General features: G+C 38.4%; 1 protein-coding gene across 6 annotated transcripts in view; it reads right to left on the bottom strand.

Moving 5' to 3' along the window:
* LOC309615920 (uncharacterized protein) overlaps positions 1 to 20,950 on the bottom strand; it is a 402,693-nt gene that overhangs the window by 72,499 nt on the left and 309,244 nt on the right. For 4 of the 6 annotated variants that reach the window (XM_082366008.1, XM_082366003.1, XM_082366004.1 and 1 more), the window contains one exon: positions 281 to 1,033. The exons of the other annotated variants lie outside the window; for them this stretch is intronic. In XM_082366008.1, coding sequence (XP_082222134.1) covers positions 881 to 1,033 — 153 coding nt within the window. In that variant the 3' untranslated portion in view covers positions 281 to 880. Of the gene's footprint in view, positions 1 to 280; positions 1,034 to 20,950 lie in introns of those variants that run through there. 6 annotated transcript variants of the gene reach the window in all.

Genomic DNA, 20,950 nt, shown 5'->3' with positions numbered 1-20,950 from the left:
CACACAATGATCTTCCACTTACATCTTCAACTGGATGAAAGATGATGGGGAGGCACATAGCTGGTCCAAGGGGTCAGTCTTCCAGAACGAAGAAAAAGAAAGTGGCTCTGATATCACTACCTAAGAAAGACCTAAAGCTGTTTGGTGTGGCCAGAAGAATATGATTTTCCTGAGTGACCTGCCAAAGAAGTCTCATTACTCCGTAGCACCTCCGTCTCTCTCTCTCGCCATATGTGTGTGTGTGTGTGTGTGTGTATATATATACGTACATACATATATATATATATATATATATATATATATATATTCAGAGCATAGTTTCTTTCCCAGCCCTGGAAAAGATGGCGGAACAGCCCAACTTTCTCTCCCTCCTTCTACCTTCAAACTGCAAGATATTAATTTTGTGTGTCTTTTCTTTTTCAAGGCTGTCTTGATGTTCACCATAACCTGAGCTCATCTGGATAAAAGCATGATTTAGGACAAGGTACTCAGAGAATCACAATCCTGAGTCCAGAGCCTCCAGGGAGGAGCCAGTCTCCAAAGCTTACCAAGGAAAGAGCCGTCTGATATAATTTAAGAGACAGAATTCTCACCGGCCTGGATGGAAAGTGAAAACGTGATCAAGCTGCTTCTCACTGAGAACATAAAACATTGGCACCAAAAGTCTTGTTTTCTGTTTAATAAATTAAAGAAATCATCACAAATGGAACCTAGAGCTGAATGACCACATCATCATACATTCATTGCATATGATGAATAAATCACCTGTTTTTGATGGAGACATTCCCCAGAGTAACACTAAAGTAATGAAAATCATTAGGGATTGTTCTTTCTAGAGAAAGATGATGCCACTGACCTACCGACAGAGGCAGAATTGTTTTCAGCAGTGAGAAAGGATTTGCAACATAACAAATGAGAACGAATTGAAAGTGCGACCCATAGCTGTGAAGCAGAGAACATCCCGCAGAAGTTTTAGCCACATTGGTAGGCGATCCCGCGTCATCGCTGCCACAGCAATTCCCATTCTGATACACTGAAAAAGGAGGACACAGGTTTGATGAAACCTCAAAATAATTAGTGCTTGATGCCTGTCCCCCATACACACAAAAACAATTTTGGCATGGCAGTCTTTCCCCCCAAATTACAATTGTGTAAGTGATAAAATCTGATATTGAAATAATATATACACACACACAATTGTATTAAAACACGCAAAGAAAAGGGAAATAGGGAAATGACTGTGAAACTAAACATTTTCAAAAATAACAACCATATTCCTAGATTGCCATTCTCTAGATAGTAAGTTGAACAAATATGTCTTGTAACATAAGCAGAGGTGAAAGGTATTTTACTGGTAGCATTTGAATATGGCGGGGGGACTTCTGTTTTTGGCTCTGAGGAAGTCATTTGTATCAGACTCATTCTCTGATAGAACAACTATAAAATCTGTGTGTGTTTTATTTTAAAGAAAATACGATTTGAATATTACAGAAAGAAACCAACGCAGCCAAGAGTTGAGGACTCTAGATCCTGAATCCTTGAAAATTTTGCCAGGATTCCAGAGAAAAAGAAGATACTTCGATGTGAACCTCACAAGCCCTTGGGGAACAGTCTGATTTGGGGCACAGAGCATGGAAGCAAAACAGAGAACAGTGGTGTAGGGTTTGTAGCATTCTCACTACACTGCAGAGATAAAAATCAAAGTTTTAACTGAGGAAACAAGAAAATATTTGGAAATGAGTGACATGTGCAACGTAGAAAGAGTAGTGCTTAAGGTGAAAAATTTTAAGCTTTAAGTAAATTTACTAGAAGAGGGAGAAAAAAAGCTAAAAGTCAGTGATCTAAGTATCCAACTCAAAATCTAGAAGAAAGAACAATTAAACATATTAAATAAAAAGGATGGGAAGGAAATAACAATTTAAAAAAAAGAGATCAGTACTCAATGTAATAAAAAACAAATATTCAATTGGAAAAATTAAAGGGGTAAAAGTTGGTTATTTGAAAATATTAATATAATTTATAAATATCCAGAAATACAGATCAAAGAATGGAGAGAAGGGAAATATTAGAAACAAATGATTAATTTCAGGAATAAAAAGGGAACATCACTACACATATTAAAATATAGTAAGAGGAGGTCATAAATTTACATCAATTAATTTCATAAATTAGATAAATACATTTCTTGAAAAGAACACAACTTATCAAAACTGATTTAAATAAAGAAATAGAAAGTCCAAATAATGTTATTATCTATCAAAAAGATTGATTTTAAACCTTTCCAGAGAGAAAACTCTGGGCCCAGATGCTTCAAAAGAGAAACATTCTAAATACTTTATGAAGAAATAATCTCACTCTTTCACAAACTTTTTAAAGTCTAGATACAGGGGGGATATTTCCCAACTCATGTTATAAGGCTATCACAATCTTGACAGCAACACCAGACAAAGACATAAAAAAAGAAAAATTACAGATCAATCTTTCTTGTGAACAGAGGCACAAAGCATAATATATACCCAGAAAATTGAGTTTAAATCAGGAATGCAAGGTTGATTTATTGCTCAAAAATCAATTACTGTAATTCATTACACCAATTCATTACAATTAAGGAAAAAAAGCATGTAACCATTTCAATAAATGCAAAAAAAAACAAGTAAATAAAAACGTTACAAACATTCATGATTGAAACAAAACAAAGTAACAACAAATTCCTTTTAGAAAAATAGACACAGGAGGAAATTTCTTTATATGATAAAGACTTTCTTCAAAGAAAATTTATAGCAAACATCATACTTGATGAAATATTGGAAAATTTCTTCCTGAGATAAGGATATCTCAGGAGATAATACAGCCCCATTGCCATTTCCATTTAACAGTGTCCTGGAAGTCTTTCCAAGAGGAGATATGAGAATGTATATAGAAACTCCAAAAGCTAAATGATTAGAATCAATAAGAGAATTTATCAGTCAGTAGATATAAAGTGAATATACAAAATAAACTGTATGCACAAAATACTAACGAATAACTAGAAAATAAAATTAACATCAAAAAATTAAGTATCTAGTATTATATTTAACAGTAGTGTGTAGAAAGGAAAACGATAAAATATTATGGAAAGAAATTAAAGAAGAACTAAATTAATATAGCATATACTGTGTCCATGAGTTAGAATACTTTTATACATATATTTTCCTACAATAGTGTAGGAAAGCCATTTCTCTCCAGATTGATTTATAAATTATATGCACTCCTAATCAAAATCTCAACAGGTATTTTTGTGAAGTTTAAAAAGCTGATTTAAAACAATATGGAAATGTTAAAGACCAAGAATAGCCATGATGGCCTTGAAGGAAAACAAAGTTGAAGACCTATAGTACCAGATATTGAAACTTATAGATATTGTAAGTTTACTGTTGGTTAAAGGATAGACAATAGATACATTGAACAAAATATTCCAGAAACACACCAACATATCTACAAATTCTTCACTGATGATGAAAGTGTCATCACAAGCAGTGAAAATGATAGTTTCTTTTGCATTCCGCTCCCAATAAATTGTGCTGTATGAATTGGATGTCCACAAACAGAAACAAAAATGAGCCTGAATACCACCTCACTATCTTATATCATATACAAAATTTAACTCCAGATGGAACAGATTTCAATATAAAAAGTAAAATAATACATTTTCTGTAAAATAATACAAGAGAATATATTCATGAGCTTAGGAAAGGCAAAGATCTTTAAAACAGGACACAAGAACACTATTTATAGGAAAACGATAGATAGGTTGGACTTCACTAATTTAAGAACAGATGGATCGTTGATGCTAGACCCTTCCATGTTTTAAAAGAAGCTAGAATATCCAACTTTTAAAATTTATAACTAATTAAACTTTTCAAAAACTAACATATGGGTGAATTAACTATATCTAATTAGCAGAAATCTTGTGGTCTAAAAAAAAAATTAAGACATTTATTGAGGGACATGGAGTTTCTCAATAGAGATGCAAGAGACAACTACTTGATTGTAATTTAGTTAATCCTATTTCAAGTGATGTAGTAGGGAGCTAAGTCTGTTCTTCAGAAAGCTTTTCAAAATTCAAAAGTTGTTTAAAAGGGAAAAATTAATCAAAATGTTTGTGAACATCTGGCTTCACTCTTCTTTAGTTAGGCTTTTCTGAAGCACAGTTTTGACAGAACTAACCCATTGAGCTGCACCTTAAAAGTGGAACCAAGTAAACATTGAAAGACTATCAGGGAAAAAGCAAGTGAGTGTATGAAACATGCACAGAGATTCTTATCTCAGAGAAATAAGGCCAGAAGAATGTATTCAATATTTATCATGGAAGTTAGACTTTAGAGTTCTATCTTATATCATTACCTATAATTAATAGATCATGTTGTTAAACTGTGTGTGTGTATTGGTTGAAGGGAGACCTAATTCCAAGAAGAGAAATAGAATACGAACAATACCCTGTCATCCGGAAGCCATGAGTGTAAATAAATCAGCCCCCAAAATGAGGCTATGCAATTTTTAAAAAGAAAAGAAAAACAAACAAAAAAAAGCCTTCGTGCATTATAAAGCAAAAAGATAGATCTGCAAGATAATAGATCCAGCAGGCAGGACTAGCTACATAATTTGTAGGGCCCAGTACAAAGTGAAAATGCAGGGCTCCTTGTTCAAAAATGAGAAAGAGTTTCAATGGTTGGTGATAGCAGAGCATTAAACCAAGTGCAGGGCCCTTCTGGGCACTGGGCCCTGAGTGAGTGCCCCATGAGGCTGACCCTGTTTGCAGGCAAGGATTACACACAAAAATCAAGCTTTTCTTCCACACTTGCCTACAGGGAGAATCACACCATCAGCAGTGTTGTCTCTAAGTATAGAAAACTACAAAGTGAAGGTTTGGATTTGCTAAGTTTTTCGTATGAGGTTAAACAGGGAATAGGATCCTCACAGTGAGTCTTAACTGTGCTTTTACTTCTGAAAATCATAGCTTGCTGATTCAAGGCTGTGATTTTCGGAATGCATTCCCATTTCTGTTTCCAGTCTTGTGTTACTTAGATTGCACTGGGCCAATCAGAAATGACACACGTGCAGGGCTTCCCTGGTGGTGCAGTGGTTAAGAATCCACCTGCCAACGCAGGGGACATGAGTTCGAGCCCTGGTCCGGGAAGATCCCACATGAGGCGGAGCAACTAAAACCTGTGTGCCACATACTACTGAACCTGCGCTCGAGACCCCGCGAGCCACAACCACTGAGCCCGCGCACCTAGAGCCTGTGCTCCGCAACGAGAGGCCACTGCAATGAGAAGCCCGCGCACCGCAATGAAGAGTAGCCCCCGCTCACTGCAACTAGAGGAAGCCCGTGCACAACAACGAAGACCCAATGCAGCCAAAAATAAATAAAATAAATAAATTTTTTAAAAACGAAGAAATGACACATGTGCACATAATATCTAGCTTGCTTTAATTCCATCAATTAATATAGAGAGTGAGACTATTTAGAATATTTAATACAAAGAACAAACCAATGCCATTACATGAAAAATGTAAGAACTAGTTTCAACTGTGTGCTATTCCATCCTGCTCTATCTAACCACTTTATCTGCATGGATTTATTCCAGGAGATAAATCTTTCAATCGGAAGTTTTTTGTGACTGTAGTCCATGTCCTGTCAGGTTGTCTATCAAAATTGCAGGTGAATTCTCCCCTCTTGATTCTGCTAAACTGGAAAAGGGCTTACAAAGCAAGAAATCTTAGACGCTTCATTCATTCTAGGCACTGAAAAAATGGTAAACATATTTTTCTCCTGCTAAACAAACTACCCATCTCCTGATATGTTCCCCTAGAGATACGACAAAGCACAGATATTTGCTTTATCTGAAGGACATAAAATGTACATTTAAAGTTACATTTCAGGGTTTAATTTGCTATTTCTTACCATTAAGAAACACATTTGCAAAATCAATATCTACTTCTATTTAGATTTCTTGGAAGGGAAGAATGAAATTGAATATGAGAAAATGTGACTGGTAATGAACAGTAAGAAAGGGGTATTTATACTTTATCTTCTGCAGTCCATCCTGTGAAATAATAATGAAGCCAGGGGATTGATGATAACGATCACTTGCTTTTATGTGCTAGGGAACCACCATCTCTGATGGTAGAAACCACTAAGGCAGAGTGACTGCTGCGGGTGGAAGCAGAGCCCTCATGCATTATTTAGGGATCGTGTGTTACAGGAGAGACTTCATCAAGATGCGTACAAAGTGAAGAACTAGTGCTCTGTGATGTCAAATAATTACTTGTCTTAGTTGAGGTTTTAAGGAGAGCAGGAAGAGGCATCAGCAAACTCCTTACATTTTGGATTATTCTACTTCTTACCACCATCTTTCACTTACTTTAAAATCTTTTCAACATTGGGTATTAGGTTTACTGCATTCTTATCTTACACAATTTTCTTCCATGCCATTTGATAAGCTCAGAAAATAAAAGTCCCTGTTTACCTGCTTGGGAAACCTTCCCACTGCATCTTGAGAGCCATTTTCCATTATTATTCCTTTAACCAGCTCTCTTCCCTTGTGCCGATCTTCTTGGTCTCTCAACTGGAATATTTAATGACCTTGATTGCCCTGGCTCCAGCCTTCTCCCCTTCTGCTCTGTCACTCAGATGACTTCTAGGTTCTCTTTTGAAAATGCATATATCATCATGTCACTCTTCTGGCTCACAGGATGAAATCTTGGCTCCCATGTAGATTCAAAGGAAGCTGGCAGAGTCCAGGTGAGCAAGGCAGGGGAGAGTAGTCTTGGCCAAATCCATGTACATCTAGCTTCCCACCCCACCCCACCCTGGAGCACCAAAGGCTATAGCCCCAGTGCTCATTGACACTTAAATTGGATTTCAAGGTCCTTAGCTAACTCTAACTAATCAAACTCTAATCTGGAGATTGCTCAGTGTTTTGGGGTCATGCCTGGCTTACCACTATCACTTTTCTATTCCAGGGAAACACACTTTTCAGGAAAAATACTCTGAGCTGAGCCAGAGATACAGATGGAGTTTTTACTGATGAATACCAGGTGGTCCTCAGGGGAAGGAGATAAAGCAGTCTGCTTGGACTAGCTCACGTTCTAGGTGTAAACTAAGGCACAATAGAAGTTCAAAGGTTCACATGCGGTCCAGGCCATATCAACAGGTTCAGGATTTCATTGGGATTTGGAATCAAAGCCCACAGTAATCAATTCTGTGTTTGAAATGCCCCCCTTCTGCGTATACCACTGGAGACTCCTCTTGATGAATTTGGAAATTCAGAATCCTGATATATCTCTTTCCATCAAGGTTCACTAACAAAGACTATCTACATCACATCAGCCTACAGTAGGAATTTGAATGGTTTTCCCAATGACATTAAATGAATTCAGTAAACAACAAAAGGGTACAACCCCAAAATGGAAATCACATTACCTACAACTGAATTTTATAAGCTTTTTTTCCAAATCATATATTTATACAGTACTTACCTTAAGACTGAGGAGAAGGATATCGAATCTCTGAAAGATCTTAACAAATTACGTAAAGCTCACTTTCTTTGCAGTGTAGAGCCAAATGTTTCCTATTAATGAAAGATTTCTTTACCAAATTCCCATAATAAATCCGTTTATGGTATTTTCTAAATGAACAGAGCCACGTCCGTCCTCAGTGCCACACTGTCGCCTTGTAGCCTTAGAAGATTTTTCATATTCCACAAGGGATTTCATTTAAGAACTAGACTTTTAACAATTATGTCTTTCTTAATACTTTAACAACTTTAGAGACTTCTTGGGGTGTGGTGTTACACTGAAGTCTCTTCAAGCTTCACAAAAATGGATATAAAAACTCTCAGAACTATGCCCAGAAACAGATGAATCCTTCATGGGAGAAACTTCGATCATGGGATCACAGAAAACTTCACTTTCTTGGTGGCACGTTAGGATTTCTGTACAAACCAATGTCTTCTGTTATTATCTTTACTTTCTTTTAATAGAAGAAATTTAATAACGAAAAAAAAAAACCCCTCAACCTGTAGTCCCTGGTATCAAGTGAATAGCTGACAAGAAGAGGACTTCATAACCACAGAGCTACTCATTTTGACATGAAAATACTCCATCAGAATGTGCACTCTGCTTCAATGCATGGACAGATACTGTTTTCCTGATGCTTTTTGGTGAGACTTCACAGGGAACTTGTCTTCATCATTTCAGTCACTTAAAACTGAACAAAAAGCTAAAGCTGTTGAGGCAGCAGAGCTCACAGTTTTGACAAATGGATAAAATGTTCCTTTGCTAGATTTGTAAAAACCTGGAAAACTGTTTCTGACATCCTTCTATGTCAGTGTGCATGCACTCCCACCAGGAAATCCATCTCCAACTTGTTGCTCCTAGAGCTCCTCTAATCTCTCCTCCCTCTTTCTGGCATCAGCATGTTTTCCATGACGGCAGTGTGAGTTCTTATAAATGAAGGTGCTGACATCTGCATTCACTTCAGGGCCTTCGTCCTGATGTCTCAATATTTCTGGAAAGCATGACTGCCAACCCCCCTGACCACAGAAATCACAAGATGGACCTGGACTTTAAAAGTCTGACCAAAAATAATTTTAGGCCATGATTAAAGGACTCAGTCCAATCACAGCTCCCTTTCAGTGTGTTTGCTAAGATCCTATGTAGGCAGCATTTGGTATCATAAAGGTGTATAAAAAAGGCAACAGAGAACAAAATGCACAATGTCAATGGCTATGTTTTGAACCACTAATTCTGTTGGGTTTAAGAGTCAGTCAATGCACATGGTCCAAGAATAAAATTCCAGCCAGCACCAATATGAAAATAAAAGTAATTAACTTAAAAATTAGATAGGAAAGGATAGGTGTGAGATATATTCTGGGTGTCCACCTTGACCAGACTGAGATGTCAGGTCAAGTCCTCACGTGTCTTGTTTGCATTCAGGCTCCAGAAGTTTCTGGACAATATGATGAGGAAAATTTACAGAAATGATAATTACTGTCATCTCCAAGAACATAAATGTCACTGAGATTAACACCCTTGAACAGAAAGGTGAGGTGAAGTCCATCCACCAACAGGTGCCATGGCCTGCAAGGAACTTGCTCTGAGATGAGAAGAATCAAGTTTCCTGAGTTCTCTCCTGGGCATGGTGGTGTAGCACTTTGCAAATACACTCTGCCCCAGGCCCTAGGGAATATTCTCTAAATGGTTTTAGGTAATGTTTTAAAAATTGAAAGAACAGGGTGGCTTTGAGGATAAGAAGAGACTCAAGAAAGAGCCATATTCTCTTCATGGCAAAGACATGTATGAAGAGAAGTGTTATGTCCAGAGTGAAGTGACAGGGGTACAAAAAACAGGGATGATGACCTCAACGTCCCTGGTATCTCCAGCACTCCTGTGCTTCATCACTGGCATAGAAACCACTCCACAAGGCCGTTGAGTGGCACTCTCTGAATATAGGCAAAGGGAATCCTGGGGACAAATGTCTGCATTCTGGTTCTAGGGGCCATTGGAGAATAGGTCAATGGCAGATGGACCCCGGGGCCAGAATGGTTTTGGAGAAGGGATGAGTGTGGAGAAGAACAATTAACCACATCTGAGTGTGAAAGTAATCTCCCTGCCTCTAGTGCTTACATGGCATGAGTAAATTTGTTTTACTTCACTTCAGGGCCAAAATAGTGAAGTTAGGCAAGAAGCATTATGATGGGAGAAAATATTTAGTATTCTAAGATCACATAATTGGAATTTTTAATTTTCCTTAGAAAAAAATTTTTTTCCTTAGAAAAAAATAATAAAATGCAAATTTTAGATTTCTCTAGCTATCATAACAACTTGAAATTATTCTTGGTTTTAATTTATAAATATCCAATATTATTTTAAAAGACTCTTTTCAAGGAGGGTTTCCATTTATAAACATTTTTATCCCACTTAGCAGAATTAACAATTGAAGCATTGAACAGCTGAACTATTGAGTCTATATGTATTGTAAATAGCTGTCTCAGGCATCTCAAGACCATTCCTGAACTCTCCACCTTTTTCCTAAGACCGTCTTTTCTTCGTGTGTCCGCATCCCAGAGGCTGTCACCGCTATTAACTGAATGGCCCAAGCCAACAGCTGGAGGTCATTCTCAATTCCTGTTTCTCTTTTCATTCACTTATTCAATCATTCATGTATTCAATTACTTTTTCCACTCAATAAATATTTTGGAATACCACATATGTGCAGGGCACTTTAATAGGTGCTAAGATAAATGACTCAGACCACATTCCTGTAAGTACGGCACCTTCTACATCAAGTCAGTTACCAAGCCCCTTTGATTTAGCTTTATACGCATTGCTTCAGTCTGTCCACTTCATCCCATCTTCACGCTCACACCTTAGCTTAGGACAGAGTTTATCAGCTTTGGCACTCCTGATGTATTGGAATGGATACTTCTTTTTGTTGGGGGCTGTTCTGTGTATTGTATTGTGTGTATAACACACATACAATTCTGTGTATCATAGCATGTTCAGCAGCATCCCTGGACTCTACACACCGGATGCCAATGACACCCACCCCAGTTGTGACAACCAAAAGTGCCCCTAGACATTGCCGAATGTCCCCTCACTCCCGCCGACTGAGAATCACCCTCATCTCACTGCTGAGGTATTGAAATAAACACTTAACTAGTATCCTTTCTTTCTGTCTCCTCCTCCGATTTGTCATACACATTATGGGCACCTCCATTTGCTAAGCCATTTCTAAACTTGATCCAACCTCATCCCTTTTTACAAACAGGGCAGTGAAGGTCCAGTGGAGTGATTTTCCCACGGTCACAGAATAAGTAGGAGCCAGTATTCAAAACCAAGATCTGATTGAATTTAAAAAACCCCACAAAACAAAGAAAAAAAATTTTAAACTGTGCTTTTAACCAACAAGTAATACTTTCCAGATTGTTTATTCTAATATTAAGAACCAAATACATTTTTCTCAGATTAAACTCATTTCCCGGCTCCCCATGGACATTTTCCCCTCTTCTTAAGTTTTATGTCTTTGCTCCCTCTTCTCTGTGAGTAGTTTTTCCATGGCTCCCCGAACAGTTCAGAGTCATTAAGTATCAGTCAGAACAATTTTATTTTTAAGCCTGATTATTACTATCAAACAATTTGCTTCCCCAAACTCAAAGAAAATTATGAGAAAGTTACTATAGACAAAACATCAAACTACTCATCAAATTACTTGGAGCAGAAACTGGTTTGGGGTTACAAATTCACTCAGCAGAAAAAAATAAATGTTTTCCTATTTATCGTCGAGTAAAAAATTTCTACATTTATCATTAAAGACCAATTGTATGCATACTTTTACAGTCAGTGTTATTTTCCATCCTTTATTAAATTCTCCACTGGAAAAGGTATAGATAAGTTTTAAGAAACGATGCCATTTAAATGCAAATCAAAGCCCCTAAATCTTACCTAGATCCATTCCTTCCCATAATAATTTATTGAGTTGCTTGATGTTCCAAATAAAAGGTCACATTGTGCTGTGTTAAAAGAGCTTCTTTTGAAAACAGAATTGTACACTAGGGAGATGGATTATGATTTCCTTGGGAATGGTGATTCTGAATTTTCAGACTTTGGAGTAATTGAAGTCTTATTCCTAACCTCAAATTAACATAGTTTAGGACATTAAAAGTATATTTTATTATTGGGAGATTTGGATTGACATATATACACTAATATGTATAGAATGGATAACTAATAAGTTATCCTGTATAAAAAAATAAAAGTCAAAAAAAAGTATATTTTATTATCTATTAAGCATTCAGTCAAAATTGTTCATACCAAAATGATTTATTTATTTATTTTTTTAAGCAAATGCTTTCAAGCTTGAAGTTAAACAAATGCACTTCATTGCTCATAATTAGAGATAGTCTTGGTTTGATTTAGAAAAATGTAGAACATATTGACCACAATGATTTCACAAGTAATTCTTCTTCTTTCGTCATATAAGAAAGTGTAGGACCAACATGAGAACTATGTTAGGCTCTTTCTAGCTAGTAGTTTAATAACCATAAAATTATGTATTTTTTCTGCTGCTGTAAACTTATGAAGTTGGGTTAAAAGGAAATTATATATAAAATGTATGTATACACATGAATATGTATATAGATATAGGCACACATTTTATATATAATTTATACACACACACATTTTCTTGAATTAGAAACAACTTCTGTTTTGTTTTTGTGTTTATTTGTAAAGCATTCTTGACCTATACTGAGTAGTGACTTTGTTATTACTGTGTCCCTTTGAAGCACTACAAATGAGTTAATTTGATAACAAACAATACCTGTATACATAAAACATAGCTGCTTTTTGTGATTGAGGATCATGCTGTGACAGCAGCTACTATTGTTATTAATGTTAATTTTAACCAGTTAGGAAATTATAAGTAAACCTGGGAACGGGACCTCAGTGATGAGAAGAATATAAATGCCTTAGTCTTTACCTAGCTTCATATACCTTAGACATACATAAATGAGGATCTGTTCCTTCTTTAAACAAATATTTATAGGCACTAGACTAAGCATTGAGGATAAAAAAAATACAACAGACTCTTCTCCTGCCCTCACATAACTTGCAATTTCTCAGGAAAGACAGGTGATTACACAAATAGAGTGTGGTGTGGGCTTTAAGATTTTTTTTTCTTTTTTTTTTTAAACATCTTTATTGGAGTATAATCGCTTTACATTGTTGTGTGAGTTTCTGCTGTAGAACAAAGCGAATCAGCTATATGTATACATATATTCCCATATCCCCTCCCTCTTGCATCTCCCTCCCACCCTCCCTATCCCACCCCTCTAGGTGGTCACAAAGCACCGAGCTGATCTCCCTGTGCTATGCAGCTGCTTCCCACTAGCTATCTATTTCACATTTGGTAGTGTATATATGTCCATGCCACTCTCTCACTTTGTCCCAGCTTACCCTTCCCCCTCCCCATGTCTTCAAGTCCATTCTCTACGTCTACATCTTTATTCCTGTCCTGCCCCTAGGTTCTTCAGAAGCTTTTTTTTTTTTTTGATTCCATATATATGTATTAGCATACGGTATTTGTTTTTCTCTTTCTGACTTACTTCACTCTGTATGACAGACTCTAGGTCCATCCACCTCACTACAAATAACTCAATTTTGTTTCTTTTTATGGCTGAGTAATATTCCATTGTATATATGTGCCACATCTTCTTTATCCATTCATCTGTTGATGGACACTTAGGTTGCTTCCATGTCCTGGCTATTGTAAATAGTGCTGCAATAAGCTACATGTAAAAGAATGAAATTAGAACACTCCCTAACACCATACACAAAATAAACTCAAAATGGATTAAAGACCTAAATGTAAGGCCAGACAGTATCAAACTCTTAGAGGAAAACATAGGCAGAACACTCTATGACATAAATCACAGCAAGATCCTTTTTGACCCACCTCCTAGATTAATGGAAATAAAAACAAAAATAAACAAATGGGACCTAATGAAACTTAAAAGCTTTTGCACAACAAAGGAAACCATAAACAAGACGAAAAGACAACCCTCAGAATAGGAGCAGATATTTGCAAACAAAGCTACTAACAAAGGATTAATCTCCAAAATTTACAAGCAGCTCATGCAGCTCAATACCAAAAAAACAAACAACTCAGTCCAAAAATGGGCAGAAGACCTAAATAGACATTTCTCCAAAGAAGATATACAGATTGCCAACAAACACATGAAAGGATGCTCAACATCACTAATCATCAGAGAAATGCAAATCAAAACTACAATGAGGTATCACCTCACACCTGTCAGAATGGCCATCATCAAAAAATTTACAAACAATTAATGCTGGAGAGGGTGTGGAGAAAAGGGAACCCTTTTGCACTGTTGGTGGGAATGTAAATTGATACAGCTACTATGGAGAACAGTATGGAGGTTCCTTAAAAAACTAAAAATAGAACTACCATATGACCCAACAATCCCACTACTGGGCATATACTCTGGGCTTTAAGTTTTTATGGGCCACCAGGGAATGTTTCTCAGAGAAAATGCCTTTGAGCTGATGTCTGAAAGATAAATTAAGACTTGACTGGTAAAGTTTGAGGGGAGAGGGAGAAGGAACCAGGGCAGGGGAATAGGATGTATCAAGATCCAAAAGCAAGAGACACCACGGAGACTTAAAGACCCTGGAAAGAGTTTGGTGTGACAGTAGGACAGAATTGTGTGGGGAGGGCTTGGAGGTGAAGAGTCTTGGAAGCCGTGGTAAGTTTAACCTTTGTCTTAAGAATACTGGGAAAACTTAAAACTGGTTGAACTGGGGAATGGCACAAATTGGGGAATTGGCATTTACAGAAGACTGTGGAGATTAAGAATGGATCCAAATTGTGAGGCGTTTTCAGTGCTCTAGGTGAGTGATGGTGATGGCATGGATTAAGGATGGTGGCAGTCATGCTGGATAGTTGAACAAAATTGAAACATAATTCTTTTATTCACTATTGACCTCGTGCTTGATTAAGGAGTGAGAGAGAAGTCACAGATGGCCCCCATGTTTCTGACTTGGGTAACAGTGTTACCATTCAGCGACATAAAAACACTGGAGACACAGCATTGAGAAGATGATGGATTTAATTTCTGAAATGTTGAGTTCAAGGTTCTTAGATGCCTCTAACCAGAGCTATCCAGTCCGAAGTTGGCTATGTGGCTCCAGTTGTCTGCAAATAGGTCTGACTTAGAAATAAGATTTGGGAGACATTTCACAAAGCTGCTGAACAAAATCCACATTTTCTCTTTCATCATGGGGACATAAGTGGACTATATTTCTTTGTATCCTTTGCAGTTGGATGCTGCTGTGTGACTAAATCTGGCCAGTGGAATTTGAGAAGAAAAATACTTCACCTGTGAACTAGACCTATAAAAACTTCTCCCATGCTCTGGTCCATGGTCTTTTTCCCATGCTCTTTTTCTTTTTAGCAGATGCTGGAGATGGCAGGACTTTTGTCAGCCTGCGTTACTAAACAACTGAGGAGGGGTCCTTCTGCTAACCTTTCCACTGACCCATTCCTGCTACAGGAGAAACATCTAACCTGTATTATGACTGAGGAATCATATATTTAGGGGGTGAGTTTGTTACAGCAACAAAGTACCATAACTAATTCAGGAACCTTCTGATGGGTAGAGAAAAAAATGACCTGAAGCCTCAGATGAGATTGTACAGGGAGAGGGTTGTCTTAGTTTCTGATTGCTGCTGCAACAAATTATCACAAACTCAGCAGCTTGAATCAACACAAATGTATTCTAGTTCTGGAAGTCAGAAGTTTGTAGTAGGTCTTAGAGTGTCAAGGTGTCAGCAAAGCTGCATCCCTTCTGGAGGCTCTGGAAGAGAATATATGTCCTTACCTTTTCCAGCTTCTAGAGGCGCAACCTGTGCGTCCATCACCACGTCTCCTTCACTGACTCTCCAGCCTTCCTCTTTCCCTTATAAGGACTCTTGTGATTACAATGGCTCACTTTCCATCTCAAAGTCCTTATGTTAATCATATCTGCACAGTCCCTTTTGCCATGTAAGGTAACATAGTCACAGGTTCTGGCAATTAGGATGTGGACATCTCTGGGGGGAGGGGTATTATTCTGCCTACCGCAAGGTATGGAATGGCAGAGGAAAAGTATCAAGACTACACTTTGAGTAGCATCAAGTTAAAAGGTATGGGCTGAGGAAGAGGAGACAGCAAGGTAACCATGAATGAATGTGTACAGACACGGGGGGGATCTAGGCAGTGCTGTGACATGGAAAATATGAAAGAAAGTATTTTAAGAAGGAGGGAGGTTGAGATTGACATATATACACTACTATGTATGAAATAGATAACTAATGAGAACCTGCTGTATAGCTCAGGGAACTCTACTCAATGCTCTGTGGTGACCTAAATGGGAAGGAAATCTAAAAAAGAGGGGATATATGTATACTTATAACTAATTCACTTTGCTGCACAGCAGAAACTAACACAACATTGTAAAGCAACTATACTCCAATAAAAATTAATAAAAAAAAAAAAAAACAAGGAGGGAGCAATCAGTTGTATTTTTATCAGTGAGAAATCCAGGAAGATAAAGACTTACAAAAGTTCTTTGAAGTTAGCTACAAGGAAATCGTTAGTGGCCTTTTAAAAATCTGCTCTGTGGGGCTTCCCTCGTGGCGTAGTGGTTAAGAATCCGCCTGCCAATGCAGGGGACACAGGTTCGAGCCCTGGTCCGCGAAGCTCCCACATGCCACGGAGCAACTTAAACCCGTGACCCACAACTACTGAGCCTGTGCTCTAGGGCCCGTGCGCCGCAGCTCCCGAAGCCCACGCACCTAGAACCCGTGCTCTGCAATAATAGAAGCCACCGCAATGAGAAGCCCGCGCACCGCAACGAAGAGTAGCCCCCGCTCGCCGCAACTAGAGAAAGCCCGTGCGCAGCAACAAAGACCCAACACGGCCAAAAAATAATTAATTAATTAATTTTTCTTAAAAAACTGCTCTGAGTAGAGCCGTAAGAATGGAGCACCAAGTTGAGTCATCGTTGGGCAGGGGCGCTGTGGATATATCAGTAGACAGTTCTTTCAAAAAGATGGACTCTAAGTAGGAAAAAAAAAAAACAACTAAGGAGAGAGCAGTGGGCAGAAATTAGAAACAAGAGAGTGTTTCCCCTACCACTGGGAATATATATGTACATTTAAATTGCCTGTGAAGAGGGAATTATTAAATATACAGAGAGAGATGAAATAATCAGAGTTAAGCCCCTAAGAAAAAGGAAGAGAATCTCTTTCATTTTAACGGGGGAGAGAAGAAAAAGGTAGGGTTGTATATAAGTAAATTGAAGGAATTACTGTTTAATTTCATACTTGTTTTCTCTGTGAAACAGAAGACAAGATTAGAGGTTGATGGGGAAGGGGATCTGGGGAGCGGTCATACCTTTGAGAGATGTAGGTATTGTCTGAAATGCCACATGGAATAGGAACATGTTGACCAGGGAAAATATAATATAATATAATATAATATAATATAATATAATATAATATAATATATAAAAATATAGTACATATTTTTTTTTTATCAGGGAGCTACAGGTGCCCCATCAAGATTAGAGACACAAAGCAGTGGTGGACCAATCCTGACTATTGTGTGACTTTTCCCTTGAAATGTCAATGAGTTGAATGCAAAAGTAGAGAGGGTAGCAATTACCTTTAGTAAGGTTTAAGGAGTTTTTTTCCATCCGGTGTGATGGGGAAACAATAGAATAAGAGGTTTCAGAATAATGGTAAACCAAGGGATGAAGTGATGGCATGGGTAAGGAGCTAAGTGAAGAGAAGAGGGACCTAATGGGAAAAGGGACAAGGGACTCCAAACAAAGATACAGAAAAGTCAAAGAACTGGTGTGTTGGGATCAATAATGTGAAAGAGAGAGAGAGAGTGAGGGGGTGGTGTCCGGAACACATGGTTAAGAATGAATGTGATGCTTTATTTGAGTGGCAGTGTGATCTGGCTGTGAAGAGGTCTAGGGTGTGGCCGTGGGGTGGGGCCTGAGAGGGGGACTGATGCCCTTGAAGGTGAGGCAGGCAAGGGAGCACCAGGCGAGGTTGTCATACTGAGTCACCTAGAATGACGTCAGGCTGAGGGTGGAGAAGATGACTGTTGGTCAGGTGTCGAGGTCTTCCAAGGATTTACTGACCATATCATCAACAAACAGGCAAGGAGAAAAAACTCCAAAGTTGCCCACAGAGGCAAAACACATTTAAGCAATTATCTGAATAACTCAATTAAAAATCCTTCTTATGGCTTTTTAGCAAGAGGAGACTTTGCCTGTATTAGCCTAAATGAATTCACCTGACAATTTACAATATCTCCCCCCACCCCATCATTTTTCCTGTCTGAATAGTTAGGAACTCACCGGCCACCTCTGGTCCCATCTGGCCCTCAGGCCTGAGAATGGATTAACACTGGACCTACTGCCAATGAAGGTACACAAGAGAATGCTGGTAACTCTCTCCTTTTTTTAGATTAGTCAAGTCACAAAGAGAGGGCTGTGGTGGAGAGTTTGGACTGGAGAAGGTGCAACGACACTGAGAGTATCCCTGCCCTAATCTGTGTTTTGCCCTCTGAGCTGCAAAGGAATTGCTTGCTCACACCAGTTCCCCAGGCCCATGATTCAGCCTTGTCATAAAAGAGTATTTTTAAAAAGAGCTATAAGACCTTGCACTGTTTAATGTACTCTGTAATGCAGGACAAACTGTCACTTTCCTTACCCTCCAGGAGTGAACAATTGTGTGCCTATTTTTAGTTGCCTAAAATCATAGATTAAACCATTTAGTTTACACTTCTACTTGATATGAGTGATGTGCAAGCAAATTAGTGCCTTTAAGTGATGATAAACAGGGATTCTTAAGAAAGGGCCCATCAAGAATATCACCATCTGTCTTCTTCCAACTCAGGAAACTATAGCATACACTTACTGACCGCTTGCCATGTACCCAGAACTGAAGCAAGCACAAAAAGAAGGTACACACACATGCTTGCTGAGCACACTTATAGGCTTGTTTGGAACATACATAACATTCATAAAACATACGACTTTAATCAACTACCAAAATCATCTGAAATAAATAAATGGCATTTATTATAGGATGGATGAGCTCTGTTCACTTGAAGATGAGTGAAATATGGTTCCTGTTCTTGTGTAGCTCACAGTGTATGGGATGGGGACGAGGGGAAGCAGCATGTACACAGGGAAACCACAGAACCACAGAACGTTTCTAGAAGTCATATTAGAGACTTGGGAGGCAGAAAAGAGGAGTCGCTACTGGAAAAGTTAGGAACATTCTCTCAGGCGAGATGAAATTGGAACCAGGTCTGGAAGGCACTGCAGAAATTTGCTGGAGAAGGGGGTGGTGAAGGAAAGGTGAGAGACCAGCCCTCCAGGTATGAGCCTTCTCGGTAGCTTTCTCTGAATAACATCACTCTAACGGGTCCCTTGCTCAATAATCCATAGTTTGTTAAATACTTTTGGAACTAGAAAGAAGAAATGTTAGGGATTCCATGATTCAGAAATTCAGTTGTGAACACTGAAATCCAGAATTGTATAAGTCCTTATCAGAGCTCATCAGGGGACAGACTGGGACTAGACAAATCAGTCAATGTCTGTGGAATAAATGACCACACAGGCTAACCAGTGCTGGTACAAAATGTGTAGAAGAAGAGAATAAAAAAGGCAATAAAGGCAAAAGTTCAACATTGAACAGTATTTCTAATGGTTATGACAATGCTTATTTTCGTTGCTCTTAGGATTCTGCTCAATGCCATTCAATGCCATAGTAATTAAACTAGACATAACTTGGTTAAAGGAGGGTTTATTGTCCTGTTCCCTTGCACAAATGTTCTGTGCTTGCTTATGATATTTTTGAGATTGCAACTGAGTCTTTTAACTTGGGTGGGGACCCCAGGCCCACAGTGAGCAATTGTTTATTGGGAGGGACAGGCAAGGCAGACTCATGTTCCACAGTGAAACTTCCACTGCCTCAGAGGCTGACAATGAAGGTTTTACCTTTTTAGCTTATTGGACAAAGTGAGAACCAGATATACCAGAACTTCACAGTAATGTTCCTGATGACCCAAATATTGCAGAATGGGAAGATCCAAGCCTAGCCTACTGTAAGCCAACAATAACCAAAATTGATGGGGCTCCAAGGATGTTGTACATAAATGTGAGTATTTAGAAGAGGTCAGAGTGACTTTTGGTTTCCGGTCCGACATATCAAGAGCTTAGAAGTCACTCTTCCATCCTAACCAGTAAAAAGCTGTATGAACTGAAAAACCAACAACTCTTCTTAGACATGTCAGACAAGTCAGGTCAAAGGGAAAACCACTGCCCCCAACATTGGAGAGACAGACAGATGGATACAGAGAATCACAACTTACTGGAACATAAACCCACAAGCAGAAACTTCCATGGTACCAGTGCCTGGGTAGGAAAACCTGAACTGTAATTGACAAATTGCTGGAGGCTCAGTGTGGACAAGTCTGAGAGTTAAAAATTCTCAGGGAGCCAAGTCACAAGGGATCCCCTGCACTTCCGTACAGACACCAAGCAGGGTAAGTGTTAAACAAAACAAAACTCTACACCTAGATATATATCATTTTCAAACTACAGAAAATCAAAGATAATTTTACCTCCAGAAGCTCTACCAGTTCCCCACAGTGAATACTGGAGGAAAATCCCCTCATGCTTCTGGAAGAGGAAGGAAAAAAGGAACTGTTTTGAAATATGTCAGAGCATTCTGTTCTTCTTAATAAGACCTGCCCTCAGGAGAAACTATTTTTACCAGAGCCTAAACCTGATGGGGTTTTATCAGAGCCTAACCTACAAGGGGGAAGGGAAATATCTGAGTCCAGCTCCCTCTACCCATCCTGCCCCACCTAAGGGAGGGTGATGGGACTGAGAAGCACTGGCAAAATTCACGGTCCAGGGGTACAAGCTCAGCAAAAGACTGAGACTTAATCATAGGACCACAGAACATTCTCTCTCCCTCACACACTAACACTACATTATAAAGCCCTGTTTATTGCAGTTCCTTTTACCCGCTATATCTTGCCCACCTATCAACAACAAAAAAAAAATTATGAGGTACTTTAAAAGGCAAAGAACACAGTTTAAAGAGACTGAACCAACATCAGAATCAGAGTCAGATATGGCAGAAATGTTGGAATTATCAGACCAGAATTTTAAAAAACAAACTATGATTAATATGCTAAGGCGCTTTAATGGAAAAAGCAGACAACATGCAACAGATGCATAATGTAAGCAGAGAGATGGAAATTCTAAGAAAGAATTTAAAAGTAATGCTAGAGGGCTTCCCTGGTGGCGCAGTG

This window comes from Balaenoptera borealis, assembly GCF_965194805.1.
Source record: "Balaenoptera borealis genome assembly, chromosome: 18".
Classification (NCBI taxonomy): domain Eukaryota; kingdom Metazoa; phylum Chordata; class Mammalia; order Artiodactyla; family Balaenopteridae; genus Balaenoptera; species Balaenoptera borealis.
Note: the sequence above shows the minus strand (reverse complement) of the source record. Positions and strands in the feature narration are given on the sequence as shown.